We start from the raw sequence: 16,497 nt of genomic DNA on the forward strand, positions 1-16,497 counted from the left end.
TGCTTCCCAGCACATAAATGTGTGCCAGAGGACAGCAGTAACTCTGAAGAGCTGACAACTCAGCACCATCCCACAGCTGAGCTCCAGGGGCCAGGAATGGGCAGAGCCCAGCTCTGCCAGGACCCACTCCTGCCTGGAAAAGAGCAGGCAGCCTCATGCTCATCTGTCACCCTGGTTACTAAAGCCACTTGATGATTTAAAATAATTAAGAGGAATTGTCCTCCACTGGCATCGGTTGGTCAGCTTCTTATGAAAATCAAAATGACCAAGTCCACCTACTGCTGAATCTCCTGCATTCAATCCACTCCAAGACCAGCAGGACATAAGACTCCAGCATGCCCTGCACACAGGGAATCAGTATCCAACTTCAGCTGTTTGCAATTGGACTCTCACTGAACATGCTGGAGTAACAACAGGAGAGGTGAATTTGGGGTGGTTACCAGGCTGGATGGCAGCTGGGCCTAGAAGCCTGAACTTCCAAAAACTTGAGCCAGTAAGAAACTTCAAACAGAAAACAGCTGTCAGGGGCTGGTTTCTAAACCCTGAGCACATTGTTTATCAGTCAGCAGCCACAGCATTTTTGTATAGGATTTTTTGGAGCATGGTCATGAAATAAATGGAATTAAAATCTTGATTCAATTCAATTCCAATTGAGAGAAATAAAAGGAAATTCCTGCACTGCATTAGCTAAGTGTAAAGATGAAAAAACCCTTTTGAATTAGTACTGAAATGTATGAGATTTGCTTCACCTCACTAAGTCAGTGGGGTTTTTACTCAATGTTAATTGCTTCTAAAAATTGCAGACTCCAACCACCCACAGTCTGGGTGTGTGACAGACTGAGCATGAACACCCAACACCTTCTCTCAAGACCCTCCCTTGCAGTTATGCAAACCCCAGACCTCCCCCGCTACCAGCTGAGTTTATGATAACAAAACCACCACATTAATCCAGAGCAAACTCATCTTCCTGTTTTACAGCTCACCTTCCCCACGAGGTCCTGGCAGTTCCCAGGAGCAGCATGCACCCCTCATCCCTTGCCTTCTGGGACCTCTCCTTTCTCCCAGGCTGTCAATGCTCGGGACTGGAGCATCCAGGTGCCCTATGGGGGCTACGCTAAGCAGTGCAATGACTGCCATGGGGTTACTCTGCTCCCTTACCTCATCTCAGCCACTCACCAGGATGGATTTTTTAAATTCCTGCTTAGATTTTCATGTTTCTAGAGCCCCCCCCTATTTCACTTTGTTTTGGTGATGGGCATGGGATTTTTGTATCAGCAAGTCAGAAGAGCAATTGAGACCTGAGGTAGAAGGTAGTAAGCATCAGTCCCCAGCCCTTGGGTGTGTTTGTTCCATACCTTGGACCAGTCCTGAAGGAAGATTTTCCTTCTGCACAGTCAAGGATCCACAAAAAGTTTGAAAACCCCATCCCCTACAGCACTAACCTTCACCACAGCAGAGGAGCAAAACCCCGAAGAAGCAGTGGTTTACTTTTTCCCCTCTAGCACCAAGTACTCTCTGTCCTCTACCACTTTTCCTGTGAAACACAGACCTTTCTAAATAACAAAAGCTACCTTCAGAAGGCATCTGTTTCCTGCTCACATCTTGCTCTGCCATCACCTGTGATCCCACTGTCCTCTACCTGCTTTAAAATGCTGTTCTCATTTTTCATGACAGATTACAGCAATCAGGAGCAGATTAAAAAAAAAAAGTTATTTGCACAGAAGCATAAACTATTGGTAGACTTCAAGCAAGTTCTGAACAGCAATATTTTAGGAATCTAAATGAGACACAGACAACCAAACTTGTTGCTCTTTCAGGTAAAGGCCAAATTTCTCATTTATGTCCTGTACAAAACTGTTGGGGGTGATTTATCTAGAAGAGGATGTTCCCTCTTCCTTGCTGCTACTTAGACAAACTCTCAAAGAGGGGGAAGAAAGGAGTTGGCAAGAACATCACAAAACCTGAAATAATTTCTTTGTTAACTTATAGTTGGTGTTGTTTTTACTACCGGAAAGGGTTCAAAAACTGATGTTATAGTCCTGACCTGAGCAATGCTATAACCTGAAATCTTAATATTCTGACAGATGCCAGTATAGAATTTAAGGTCCAATTCATACATACATTTACTAACAAACTAGGAAAGTGCTAACTTACAACAGAATTTCTGCTTGCATAAAATAGAGGGATGATGATTTCAAGAGGTAACTGCGTGTATGCACTAAAGGACTAAGTTTTTGTAGTCTCTGGTTTGCCAGCAATTTCTTTAACTGGAAAACTAAACAAAAAAAATAACAAGCAAACCTCCCCAACAAAATAAGACTGCAAATTCCACTTAGAAGTTCCTTAGTTTTAGTACTACTAGTACAGCCTGTCTCTCCTCTAGGTTCAGCTCAAACTCTGATTTGATGGCTGGTCTTTGACTTGGCAGGGGCTTTGCCCACTAAAAGTGCACCAGTCCTGCTTTCATTTTTCATTTCCATGGCTTTTGCTCTGCAGATGCCAGTGGCACTTTAGAAGCACAAAGTCCCTGAGTTCAAGAAAAACCAGCCACTGTTCATACAAATGCAGAGATCTGTTTTCCATTTTACATGGAACAGCTCAATTTATGAAAAAGAAAGCTGATTATTGCAATGAAATCTCGCCTTACAACAGATGAGGCCGTACCACACAAACTCAAATAGTGAATTGCAGCCTGTTTTGAAGCCAGATTTAACATTGGACTGCCTCTTTAAAATAGGCAGTCTTGCCAAAGAGCAGCACATCTCAGCTCTCAGAAGAAAGCTACCCAGCTATTCCCAGGTCTGGCTGAATTTTTAAAGAACACTGAAATGTTTGGAGCATTCACACGTGTTAATGCAGCAAAGATGCTTCCAATTCACTCAGTTTTTTCTGGCTTAAAGTGGAATAAATAAAAGCAAAATCTAGTCATGTACCTTTGCTGAATTAATGTTTCTTCCCTCCCTCTTTAACCAGCTTGGCTTCTTTATACACAGATGGTGGTCTTGGTTAGGGTCAAGGTTGACACAGCAGCTCCTTCTGTTCCCTGACCCATTGTCACCACCTTTCACACCACTATAATGAATGTGTAAAATCATTGTCAAAATGTTACCAAAAAGATAAATTGTGCAGGTACAGAAGAAAGTCTGCTATCTCCTCCAACATCATCCATTTTTATTACGCCACATTATAAATTACATTTTTCATCATGTATCTTAGGCATGGAAAATAAATGCACTAACCCTCTAAAAATAAGATTCCTCACTAAAACCCTCTACAGAAGATACCACTCCAGAGCACACATTTACAGCTACATCATAAATCTTTGGTAAAAATGGGATTTATAAAAGCTGTGCTGACACAGCTTATCTACAAGATTGTGAAAACGACAGCCGTGTGTAGAGTGCTCACCCTGCTAAAACACAGCTGTATGAATATTGAACATCAAACCCCACACAAGCCTTCTGACCTCTGCAGCAGCTCCCAAACCAGCCCTGCCTGTGTCCCTTCCCAAGCCAGGGTCCCACTCACAGCTGGAGCACAATTGTGAATCAAATAGAGCAAAACTCTTTTCATCACTTCCTTTCCCTCACTTGCCTGCAGGAAGGTATTCTCTCCACCTACCTGTTCTGGGTTTGTCTCCCCACCACATTTTAGTATCAAAAGCAGCTGGGCCTTGCTAATTGATTAACTTCTGTGGCTTTGGCCTCCAGACAAGTAACCCTTACTTGTCAGGTTGCTGAACTTGTCTGGTCCTCTGGTTCATTTTTAAGTATTCTGAGCAATTGATGAGCAGAGATTGAGCCACCTTCTTTCTCACTCGACATGTGCCCTGCAACATACTGTGACATGCCATGAAACATCCTTCTGGGGACACAGAAGGGTATGAGATGGTAGAGAGATATGAAGTAAGAGCTAAACCACATTTCATTCCACCATAGACCTCTGGCATACTCTTGCAGCAGCTGAGTCACAACAGTCTGCTGGCCACTTGGAGCAGGATTTGCTTCTGGCTGTGGTTGAGGACAGGAATTTTCCCAGTTCCCTAGAAACAGGCAGTAGGGCCAAGCAGCAAGAAGATGCCAACACTAGGGCACCCAGCCAAATTCTCTGGAAGCACTTCCAGGAGTCACCCTTCTCAGAGCAAACTTTCAGGGCTCCCCAGGGCCTGACCCCGGGTTTATCCATGGGAACACAGAGGAGCTCTGGCTGTCGCTGGCCACCACGGCACTAAAGTATCACTGGGACCACGGCGGGAGAAAGAGGAGGGCCGAGGGAATCATGGTCCTGAGCTCACCTCTCCAGCACCTGGGCTGCCTCGACCTCCTGGGAAAAAAAAACAAAACAAGCCCCTCAAAAAAACCCAAACTTTCTACTCACTACCACAGACTGCATTTTAATTTCCTGGTTGCCCCTGCTGTATTTATATGGATGGGGTGCACCCCAGCCCAGCCCATCCCACCGTTCCGCTCCTCTTCCTTTCCCTTCCCTCCCCTCCCGACTCTGCCGTGGAAATCCTCGCAGGACCCCGCCCTTCAGCAGCGCAGGGCCCGACTCCAAGCAGGGCACTCCCGAGTGCATCCCTGCTCACTAAAAGACATTGCACAGCTGTCAGCACTCACAGCAGACCGGTTCAAATGGTTGTAAAAGCCTCTTCAGATCCCACCTCCTTATTTGAAAATGTGCACAAACACTATTAAAAATCATATCAAGCTAATAAAAACAAAAGCAAAATCATGCCCTTAAATAAACTCCTAATTATCCATGCCAAGCAAACAGAAAAAAAAAACCACCACAAAAAGGGCAAAAACCTCCTCGCCATTTTGGCCTACTTTGGGCTAGAGTGTCTGGACCCAGCAGGAACATTTTCAGAGGCAGGCGAGCGCACTGGGAGCCCAGGTCACTGGGAAAGACAGGGATGCTGGGACCTGTTAGGAAGTGTTTCCTCGTCTCATGGGTGTACAGCAACAAATTCACTTACCCAAGGAAACACGCTGGCCTAAACAAGGAAAGAAAAATGCATTTTACTCAAGAAAGTTCACCATGTCAGGGCACCTACCAGGCAACAGAACTGCTAAGGGATTAACAAGTAAAAATATGATTTGATTCTGCATTTCCTATATATACACAGCAACAGACACAGAGTCAGACACATGCAGCTTGATGATTTGAAAGGTTTCAAATGACAGCTTCTTTGGGTTGTCCCAGGTCTCCCCTGTCAAAACAAACAGTAAAGAAGTTTAGCATGAATTTAGTTCACCCCAATTCAGCAAAATATTTAAAGCAGGATGTGTGGATAGAAGTCCTTGTGAGTAAATTCCTCTACAGAAGTTTGTGTTACATGCTATAGACTGAGTTGTCTGCATTTTAAACTCTGCTTCAGATTGGCTGTATATACATCTGTCAATTATTAATCTCCTGCATTTTTTTTTTCTGGGCATCACTTCTTTTTTTTCTTCAATTTTTCTTTACCTTCACAGTTCCATTTTCTGAGCTGTCTTCTTTCCTGCATGTCTGTGTGTTTGCAGTTCTTAACACAGAACCATTTAATAAGCTTTGATGTTCCTGGCAAAACTCCCATTGATTGTCTTGATTGCCTTTGTAAGAGATTTCACTGGAATTCAATGGCTGTCTCAGGACTGGGAAAGATACGTGATAACACAGTCCTAACCCGCTGCTTCCAACAGGAAATGTTGATGCAAGCTGGAGATGCGTTTCACAACTTGATTTCATTATATTAACAGTCTTCAAAACGTACAGTATTTCATTTATAAAAAGGGATAGGAGCACAGGTGGATGCCTGCCCATGCTCTGTGTGGGAAGGGAACGGCTTTGATGTATGCCTGGAGGTTGTACAAAAGGTGGAAAGCATTTCTGCTGAATTTTAACCAATAAAAAAGGAAGAGGATTTGTGATTAGCTTTGAATAGAACTTAACCAAGTGTCTGTGCCCACAGGTAAGGTGGACAGCCCCCAACATTATCATTGGTGTTACGCACAGATACATCTACTGGGAATTAAAGCCTGGTTTTCCAGGGCTAGGTGAGCTCAGCATGCCTGGCCTTGCAGGGACCGATGCTCCAGCACACACATTTCCAGGAGATGCTGGGCCTAGTGGGCCTTCCCCATCAGTCAGGTTCCAGTCCCACCATGCTCTGATTGTGTGGACATAGAATCAAAGGAAGAAAACAGTAATTCCCAGACATTTTCCACCACCTATTCATGGAGCAGGGTGGGTCCATGCCAGACCTCACCAAAACTACAGAGACTGTGAAAGCACAATCCATGGCATGGCACACACCAAATACCACAGGTGTACATTACGCACCTCTCACCCGGGGCCACAGGACCCTGTCTCCCTAAATAAGTATTTTAACACACTATTTAATGGCTCTGGGGTACAACACCGACTCAGTGACACAACTGTGCCTGCTCAGAAACACGAGGTTTTCATCACTTTTTCAAATGCACGTCAACTGTCATAGTTTTTTCTTCCTGGCTGAAAGGAGAAGGCTGCCTGGTGAATCCTGGGGACATGTCAAGAGATCAGCCAACACCTTGCATGGCAGAAGGGGGAGAAAAAGAACTCAGATTTACCTTGAAAACCCTGCAGAAGTAGACGGAAGACACTGAAAAGTTACAAGGGCTAAGAGCTCCGAGCTGAGGACGTGCACATGCTGGTGATCAAATTAAAAATTACAATATTTTCCCTAAGTTAGAGCAACTCCTGAAAGATATCTGAAGTGCAAGCACCATCTTTTGTTGCACCAAGTGCCTGGCACCAGCCTGCAGGCACCAGGCTGAGCACACGCGTCCTCATTGCTCCAGTTAAATGGCATACGGAGGGAGAGAGGAATTTCGTGCTTAATTAGGGAATGTGTTTGGAATATGATTTGTGATAATACATCTATAACAAGGGGAATTAATGAAAATAATTAATGAAGGCTAATCCGAGATACCAGATCAGCAAGAGTAGGGTCCCAAGGACATTCACACTGTGATTTATACTTTTTTTTTTAATGATCCATGAGATCTTAATGTTTTCAATGCAAGTAGGAGTTGAGGATGTGGTTAGGGAGGGCTCCCACCTGTGAGAGTATTTGCAAGGAGGGTTCCTGTGTTCCTGAGAGAGTTAGATCTGAATTTATTTGCTTTGTATTATCCAGTGTTTCTTTTCCTTTAGAAGCCACTTTATGTCTGAATTCCCCTCTTCACAATTTTATTTTGATCTCTAAGGAAGAGCAGTGAAGTTTGTTGCACATCCAGCTGCTCTAATTTTGCGGTGTTTGGACAGCAGGTGTATCTCAAAAAAAACCCCCCAAAACCAAATCCAAACAAGCAGAAATACAGGCAAAATCACAGCCTTTCAGGACGCTCACGACCCTTGAGCTATAAAGCACACAATGGAAACTTGGATTAAAATGAAGGTATTCAAAATAACTTTTATGCAGCGCCATGGCAAGCCAAGCAGGTGATTGCTGTGCTGCTACCAGATAGATGGCACAGAATAGGGGGCAGGACAGTCACCATTGCCTCTGGTGTTAGCCAAGGCTATGGATGAAAAAGGCCTTTCCTGAGGTCTCCAGGGCTGGCAGAGCCTTGGGAGAGCCTGAGGATGTGTGGGAGCATTCTTGGTGCCCCACTGCCATACTGGGCCCACCTCAAACAGCAGCTCCAACAAAGAAGAGAGGTTGAAATCCATGCCAAAATGACTGCCAAAAAGCCCTGTACAAAGCCAGGGCCTGCCTCCACCTCCACCCTCCCTCTTGGAAAAGCAGTTTTGGGATAGCATCCTGGGTGCTGTGGGGAACGTGCAGTGTTTGTGAGCAGAGGAGAGGCAGTGCGAGCTGGACGGCTCCTGCTTAGCAGTCTGCTCACATCGTTCTCCCACGAAGAATATTCAGCTTTCTTTGTCTAAAATGTTGAGTGGTTATGAATAGTAAGGATAGACTATCTGTAATTATTTTTAAATTATTAATGGTTTTGTTAGATCCCTTCACTTCTACATTAGGTTTCTGTTAATGTAAGTTAAATCAAAATGTACTTCGGTTTCCAGGCAGCTCCCAAATGTATTTTTCATTCTTTCATAACATTACTTCAAGTTCTCGATGAGGTGTCTATGATAAAGTTTGCTCCTGAGCCGGCAGACTTCCAGTCCTAATGAATTCAGTGAAAGGCTCACCAGGCAGGGCTCTCATCAGCCGGGCCGGATGGCGAATGAGGAGGCCGTGGCTGCATTGCCCGTCAGGGTCCCACCCCCAGCTTCTAGGTGTCATACCCTATCCATGAGAAGGAGCATGAGATCCACGGGGGGAACACCAATGACAGAGGGAAATTTGTCAGAATAACCGAGTTACTTTATTGGTGCTTCCCATCGCGCTTAGGAGACTCAGCTTGTTATGCCAGGCACTCCTGATCAGAAAATATCTGCGGAGTGCCTGGCTCAGGGGACAGACCCTGCAGGAGGGGAGGAAAGGTTCCCGCTTGCCACCCTGCCCCAGGAGATGCTCTCGGCTGGGGAAAAAGAGAGGGACAGAAACACGGTTTTCTCCCTTCTCGGAGAAAGAGCAGGCCGGGCAGGGTCCGAGGGTCCGGGAGAAAGAGCGAGGCCGGGCCCTCACCCCCCGCCCGCCCGGCGCCCCGCTCCTGCCGAGGGGGCGGCGCTGGGGAGAGGAGCGTGTGGAGTTAAACGCGTGCATTCAACACAAACGCCACGAAAAATGCCTGGATAAATTATGCAGAGGGATTTCTGGATTTCTTTCAAGTAATTAAGTTTCGATTTCTTGCATTTATTTTAGTGCCAGGAAGCACGAGGCGCCACGGACGGCAAAACTCTTCATTGATCGTTCCGGGCTTGAAGTTTGACTTCGTGACTTGACTCGGCTCGCGGCGGCGGCGCGGCCGCGGATTTGGAGCGGGGGAGGAGATTTGGGAGAGGGGGAGCAGGGGCCGGTGCGGGCGGCGATGCCGGGCTGGAGGCACAGAGGGGGCCGGGGATGCCGAGGCATCGCTGGCGTGCGGGGATGCCCCAAGCGGGGTGTCCCGGGCCGGTGCATCTGTCCGCACCCGCGGAGCCCCCGCAGCTGCGGGGCCGGGTCGCCCCCCGTGCCCGGATCCCCGAGGCAGCATCCCGGAGGCGGCGGGGGCCGGGAGCCGTGTGGGGCACCGGGCGGCAGGGCCGGGGCTGGCGCTGCCCTGCCCTCAAAACAAAGGTAGAGTTTGCTCAAAGTGTAGCCCGCATCTTAATGGATTAAAAATTCATAGGGCGCATTAGGTTCGGTAAAATATGAATGCGCGTCTTTAAATTTTAATCGTAAATCAGAACATAGATACATGAGAGGCGACAGTGATTTCTCCCCAGATGTCTGCGTGGGTCAGGGTGTGGGCGTGGGTAAGTTGGAGGGGGGGATCTCCTTTTATTTAGGCAGCCCAGCGGTGCGCAGAGCCGGCTGCGGGGCCCGCGGGGCCGCTGAGGTGCCGGGGGGCGGCGGAGGCTCCGCGCCTGCTGCGGCACCCCCGGAGCCCCTCCCGACTCCGGGCGGGGGTGCAGATGGGCAGCGCGGGAGCTCTACGAAAAAAACCCAACACCCAAACACAAACAAATAACCCCAAAAAATGACCAAGAAAAGGGAGGAAGGGGGAAGGCAGGATGTGCTGGGTGGAGGAGCCTCGGGCAAAGCGCTGCCGGCAGCGGGCACAGCAGCAGCGCGGCGCTGCGCGGGGCCGGAGCCGCGGCGAGTCCCTGAAGCGCGGGGAGCCACCGCGGGGACCCCCGGGGTCACCCCCGGGCCCGGCACCGAGGAAAGCTGGCCCAGCTATGCGGCCGCGCCGCTCCGCGTCCCGGTAGCGGCCGTTCGGAGCGGCGATGAGTGCTCAGCGTTTTGGAGATCGGTTGTCAGTTGCTATTAAAATCAAGATTAATTCATATTAACGATATGCGTTCTCAATTCTCCCGTGTGACAGCATACATTAGAACAACTATTGCGAGTAATTAAACTCAGTGCGGGAGGGGTTAAATGTATAGCGGGGGGGGCGAGGGGGGGTCCTTCTCGCATTTCTTTCTGCCAAAGTTGAGCCAGAGACCCGGGCGGGCAGAGCCCCTTCCCCGGCTCCACGCACCCGGCAGGCTGGCTGCCCTCGGACCTCCCCGTGCCAACGAGGTATTTTCTTCTTCTTCTTTTCCTTTTTTTTTTTTTTTCCCTTTATTTTTTTCCCCTTTCCCCGGAAAGCGGGAGCTTTCCCTCGTTCTCCCGCACACCTCCCGGCACGCCCGCGCCGAGGCGCGCAGGGCTGCGGCCGCTGCTGGGGAGGCGGAGGCGGGGGCGCAGGAGCGGCCGGGCGCGCTGCGGGGACCCCGGCGGAGGGAGGCGGGGGACAGCGGCCTCCCTGCCAGCCCTGCCCGCCACGGGCGGGCCGCGCCCCGCGTGGGCTCTGCCCGCGATCGCCTCAAAACGCGCAAAATATTATTGATAGCTCTTTCTTGGGCGTTGGAGATGCTTGATGCTTTAGACTAATTAGACAAGCCAAAAGCCTTTTGAAGATTAAGCAAATTGGACAACCCTTGTTAATTAGAACATAATTTAAAGTTTGAAATTATATCACTCATGAAGTAGCCTAATTAGTATGACGATATGTTAATAGCCTACCGAGACACGAAGCGCGGAGGTTTGGCATGAACTCCTTAAAGACTTGCAAGAAAATCCTCTTTCCTATGTTGTCATTAATAAAAGATTTCTATAGACTTCAGCCTTTCAACGGTGACATACAATTTATAGTACACCCAATGCATTAGCCCATAGTGCTGCTCAATTTTTTTACTATTATGAAAACTAATAAATTCGTCAAGCTGAATTAAGCATACAAATCAGATGAGGCATAACAGATTACATATTGAAGCGCCGTGTCTCCCGAGCCTAAATGAAATTTCAATCTAATAATTCCTTCCTGGCCCGGCCATAATTTGTTTAGAGATGTTGTTCTACTTCTTTCCAAGCGCTATTCACACCATAATTAAATGATACTCAAGCTTTTAACTTTGATTTATTTCATTTCTCTGAGCTGGCGACAGTGAGAGCTGATACAATGTAATTTTTTTTATTTCCCTTAAAATTACCAAGTCTGCTGTTTAGGTGAGAAATTAAACACCTAAGCACTTATTTTAACCTTTCTGCTGCAAAGTGAAATTCATGGAAATAAACCCGACCACCTCCAGGAAAACTGACTTTCCCCGATTTCTTTTCTCTCTTTCAATTTTTTTTTTTTTCCTTTTCTTTCCTTCTTTTCCTATTAGACAGGCGTAGGAAATTGGCGGGATAGCGGTGCGCTTTTGCAGGAGGATCCCTCCGGCTCCCCGCCGATGGGGGACGCCGGCGGGGGCAGCCCCCGGCCGCCGCTCCCGGCCTTTCCCTGTGCTGTCCCCGCGCAGCGCCTGGCGCACCCCCCGCCCCTGCCGCCCCCCGGAGCGGTGCCGGAGCAGCGGCGGGACACTCTGGCTGTAGGACCGTGGTGAGCCCGGACGGGACTTTTCCCCCCTCTTTTTTTAAAATTATTTTTTCTTTTAATGGAGGGTAGATTTGAGGCGGTGGGGTGGTCGCTTCCCCCTCCTTTCTATTTTTTTCTTTTTTTTTTTTTTTTGCCTTTTTGGCTTTTTCCCTCCCCTTTCCGGGAGGCGACGGGGCGCGGCGCGGCGGTGAGTGTGGGAGCACGCGTGGGCGTGGGAGCGGCGGGGGGCGGGCAGGGAGCGGCGGAGGAGGGGGCCGGGGCCGAGGAGGCAGGCGCGGAGGGCCCTTCCCGAGGAGTTGGGCTGTAGTGACAGGCGAGAGGGGAGGGGAGGGAGGGGAGAGAGTAAAACCCACCGGCGCGGCGGCGGGGAGGGCACTTCGCGAGAGGCGAGGGCCGGCGCCGGAGCGGAGGCGGCGGCGGACAGCGGCGAGCGCCCGGGCGGAGGGCGGGCAGGCGGGCGGGAGGCATCCCGCGCATCCCCCGCGCATTCCCGGCTCGCCGGAGCCGCCTCTCCCTCTCGTCCCCGGCGGGGCTCGGGCAGCCGGCTGGGGGGCGAGTGGGAATTTTTTTTTTTTTTTAATTTTTCGGGGGGTGGGGGCGCGGGGCTCCTGTGGCTTTTCCGGGGGGTTTAGGCCCCCGGCCCCGCGCCCCTGCCCTCCTCCGGCGGCCGGCTGCCGGCGGGCCGGGCCGCGGCGGCGGCGAGCACCATGATGATGTCTCTGAGCAGCAAGCAGCCTTTCGGCCTCCCCCACGGCGGCGGCAGCGGCGGCGGCCTCCACGAAACCAAGTACTCGGCCCTGCACACCGCCTCGCCCTGTCCCTCCGCCGGCGCCGCCGCCCCCGCCGCCAGCTCCCCCAGCAGCACCGGCACCGGCGGCTCCGCCGGACGCGGCTCCGGCTCCGGCTCTGGCCCCGGCGGCAGCGGCGGCTCCGGCTCCAGCTCGGGCTCCGGCCCCGGCGGCAGCGGCGGCGGCGCGGAGGCGATGCGGCGGGCCTGCCTGCCCGCCCCTCCGGTAGGTGCCCGCCGCCCGCCGCCCCGCTTTAAGGGGAGCCCCTCGGTGGCCCCCCGGATCCGCCTGATGATTTTTTCATGGCCGTGCAGCAAATCACCCGGCGCCGCCGGGCGCTCGCCCAACTTATGCATGCGGCGGCTCTTGCCGCTCGTATTAATTTTTATGACCTGGGATGCTGCGTGCGGCTGGTGCGTGTGTCCGTCCGTCCGTTCGCTCGCCCGCCCGCCCGCCGCGGCTCCTCTGTGCGAACGGCTGTGCGCCGCGCCCGCTCCCTCGCCCCGCTCGCTCCCTCTTCTCCTCTCCTCTCCTCCCCCCCCCACCCCACCCCCCTCCCTTCTCCAGGATTTCTCTTTTAACATGCTGGGAAGGTTTTAGTGGCACGGCGGAGTGCGCGGGGAGGCGAATTCCCTGCTGAGCGTTATGTGTGCCTTCTATTTGCAATTGCAGAGCAATATATTCGGCGGTCTGGACGAGAGCCTGCTGGCCCGCGCCGAAGCCCTGGCAGCGGTGGACATCGTCTCCCCGAGCAAGAGCCACCACCACCACCCGCCGCACCACAGCCCCTTCAAGCCGGACGCCACGTACCACACCATGAACACCATCCCCTGCACCTCGGCCGCCTCCTCCTCCTCCGTGCCCATCTCCCACCCGTCCGCCCTGTCGGGCACCCACCACCACCATCACCACCACCACCACCACCACCACCAGCCTCACCAGGCGCTGGAGGGGGAACTCTTGGAGCACCTGACGCCGGGACTGGCGCTGGGGGCCATGGCGGCCCCCGACGGCGCCGTGGTCTCCACGCCGGGCCACGCTCCGCACATGGCCGGCATGAACCCCATGCACCCGGCGGCGCTGGGCATGGCCCACGCCCACGGGCTGCCGGCCCACATGGGCTGCATGAGCGACGTGGACGCCGACCCCCGCGACTTGGAGGCCTTTGCCGAGCGCTTCAAGCAGCGCCGCATCAAGCTGGGGGTGACCCAGGCCGACGTGGGCTCGGCGCTGGCCAACCTGAAGATCCCGGGGGTGGGCTCCCTCAGCCAGAGCACCATCTGCCGCTTCGAGTCCCTCACCCTCTCCCACAACAACATGATCGCCCTCAAACCCATCCTGCAGGCGTGGCTGGAGGAGGCCGAGAAGTCCCACCGCGAGAAACTGGCCAAGCCAGAGCTCTTCAGCGGCGCGGAGAAGAAGCGCAAGCGGACCTCCATCGCCGCCCCCGAGAAGCGCTCGCTGGAGGCCTATTTCGCCCTGCAGCCCCGGCCCTCCTCCGAGAAGATCGCCGCCATCGCCGAGAAGCTGGACCTCAAGAAGAACGTGGTCCGCGTCTGGTTCTGCAACCAGCGCCAGAAGCAGAAGCGCATGAAGTACTCGGCGGGCATCTGAGCCGGCCGCGAGCAGCACCGACAACATCAGCGTCATCGTCACCGACAAAAAATTCAGTAAACGAGAAGAACGACAAAAAGGAAAGGAGGAAAACAACCCCAAACAACCCCAGCCCACCCCGCCGCCCGCCCCGCGCCCAACTTTTGGGGGGAACTTCCCCGCGGAGCCGCGCCCGGACCCGCCCCGGCAAGTACCGCTGGTTTTTATTCCTAACAGACCTCGCCCGGGTGGCAGCGGGGTGGCCACGATGTCATGGCTTTCTCGGGACCCAAACTTGAATCTAGAGTTGAGGCTTCGCACCGCGAGAGACGTCTCAAAAGTATTTTGATTTAAATAATAATAATAATAATAATAATAATGATTAAAAAAAAACAGATGGCAGGTTTTTCTGCATTTACACTGCGTATTATAAATATATAAATATATATATATTTTTACTGTGGTTATTATCCTTTTCCTTCTCTGAAGTTATAACGCTTAGGGAAAGAGCTGATCCTGCTGTGTTCACTGGTCTTCAAAAGCTATTATTAGATTACTGCCAAACAACCCCTTGTAAATTATTAATTTATCTCTCTAGCAACTTCATTTTGTGCTCATTCTAATTAATTACACCTCTTTAATCTAAGTCTTGATAAAAGTAAAAAAAAAATTGTTAGTGAGAATCAAATATTTTGTGTTGGTAGGATTTATGAACGTGAGCTTTTCTTCTTCTGAATGTCCCTTTTGGCCATTTGTAAATTGTCACCTGAACCTAAGGTATTTCTCTGGCGAGTATTCTTATTCGTACGGCGTCGGCACCCTATAGTAGATGTCCTACATTATTTGTGTAGCCTGATTCACTGTCCGAGGTATTTGTTTACCGCGTTACATATTTAATGGGGATTCCCATAATGTCCCCACCACACGCTGCTCCCGAAGTGAGAAAGGACGTGGCCGCGTAGGTGACAGCGCTTGGGGGGTGGGGGTGGGGTGGGGATTGTCGCTTCGGGTTTCTTGCCAGCACAATATCCGTCTTTCTCGGTTTCAAAGGTGTATCGCGACGATATTCAGACCGGCTCGGTTATTTATTTATCTATCCGATATTGTTTATTTATTTGGTCGGTTATTTATTACCTTTAATTGCAACACTTTCCCACGGAGGAAAGTCCCTTTTTGGAAGTCTGTTTGTAGAAAAGCCAAATTAAAATTTGTAGGGAAGGGGAGCGAGCGAGCGAGCGAGGCTGCACTGCTTGTAAATTCACAACCGGTTTGGTACATTTCTTTTTGGAACAACAACAATAAACTGAGGGTACTCGGTTGGGTACCTGTATGTATTGTAAATATTTCATTGGCGTTGACGCACATATAGATATATTCTTACAGATTTCGCTGTATCGCTGTTCTATCCGAGACTGTTTGAAGTCTTAAGTTCTGTACATGACCCGATTTCGTTGGTTTTTGTTTGGGTTTTTAATTTTGTTGTTTTGTTTTGTTAATAGGAGGTTTATTTATTCTAGTAATGTACTAAGTTATTTTTAAATGTTGTTAAATCGTCTTTCATTAAAAAAAAAAAGAAAACAGGATTTTAACGTTTTATTGGCAAAGCGCGTTTGCTGCTTCTTGTTTTTCCAGCGCCAGCCTCTGCCCGAGCTCCGTGCCCGCTCCGGACAGGGGGGAGCGGCCCTGGTCGGGGAGCGGCCCGGGGAGCGCCGGGGCTGCGGCTGCAGCACCAGGGACAGCTCCGCGCCTGCGGCTCCGCGTCTGCGCGGCCGCGTCTGCGCGCGGGAAGGGGGGACATGGGGCTGTGCAGGGTCCCCGCCGAGCCCCTGCTCCCCGAGCCGCTCTGTCCCCCGCCCCGGCGCGGGGGAGCCGGGGGTGCCACGCAGGCAAACGCGTGAAGATAAACCCCAAATTTGAAAAGGGAAAAGTAATTTCCCCGCGCGGTGCTCACAAAAGCCGGGGGAAAAAACCGACGGCAGCGGGCGAGGTGGGGGGGAGGGAGATCATACACGAACCGCTATTAAATATTCATATTTCCGCCCAGCCACCAGCTCCGGCTGTAGCTTCAAAGCCGCCCGGGCACGCCAAGGGTGCCGGCGGCTCCGCGGGCGCGGAGGCAGGGCCTGGTGTCCCGAGGTCCGGCGGGCACAGGCGCCGTGTCCTCGCCGGTGTCCACACCCCCGCCCTCCCCACGGCCCCCTCTAGCCCTTGTCGCTGTCGCTACCGTCGCGGCCCCCGCAGCGCCACGGCTCAGCCCCGCGGGCGCGCAGGGCGGGTTGCCTGCTCCTCCATCCGCGCCCGGGGCTGGCAGCTTTTTGGGAGGGGGTGGCGCTGTCCCGCGCACCCTGCGCGCCCCGCCGAGACCCCCCCCGCGCGGGAAGTGCCTCCCTGCCCCCTCCCCCGTGGGCTGGGCTGCCGCGCAACCTCCCCGGGCGCGGGGCTCGTTCTGAGAAGTGAGACAGGGCAGGAGGAAGCAGGGAAGCGGCGGGTCAGGGGGCCAGGGTGAGGCGGCCCGGCGGGGGCAGGGCCCGGGCGCACCCCGAAAGCAGCAGAGAGCCCCCCCAGACAGGCAGCAGGCGAAGGCAGCGAGCGGCGAACAGCCCCTGAACCGCCGCTGC

General features: G+C 52.0%; 1 protein-coding gene across 1 annotated transcript; it reads left to right on the forward strand.

Annotated features, from left to right (window-relative positions):
* The first annotated feature begins 11,916 nt into the window (after positions 1-11,916).
* Positions 11,917-14,000, forward strand: POU4F2 (POU class 4 homeobox 2). Its single transcript, XM_032110392.1, has 2 exons — positions 11,917-12,511; positions 12,959-14,000. Exons 1-2 carry the CDS (start codon positions 12,206-12,208, stop codon positions 13,898-13,900), a joined length of 1,248 nt encoding a protein of 415 aa, XP_031966283.1. The 5' UTR covers positions 11,917-12,205; the 3' UTR covers positions 13,901-14,000.
* The last annotated feature ends 2,497 nt before the right edge of the window (positions 14,001-16,497 follow it).

This window comes from Corvus moneduloides, chromosome 5 (genome assembly GCF_009650955.1).
Source record: "Corvus moneduloides isolate bCorMon1 chromosome 5, bCorMon1.pri, whole genome shotgun sequence".
Taxonomy (NCBI): Eukaryota; Metazoa; Chordata; class Aves; order Passeriformes; family Corvidae; genus Corvus; species Corvus moneduloides.

Bases quoted from the DNA above. Each gene is read 5' to 3' on its own strand.
- POU4F2 (XM_032110392.1), top strand. From the start codon at position 12,206: ATGATGATGTCTCTGAGCAGCAAGCAGCCTTTCGGCCTCCCCCACGGC. The intron at 12,512-12,958 runs GTAGGTGCCCGC...TTGCAATTGCAG, and splicing joins CCTGCCTGCCCGCCCCTCCG to AGCAATATATTCGGCGGTCT.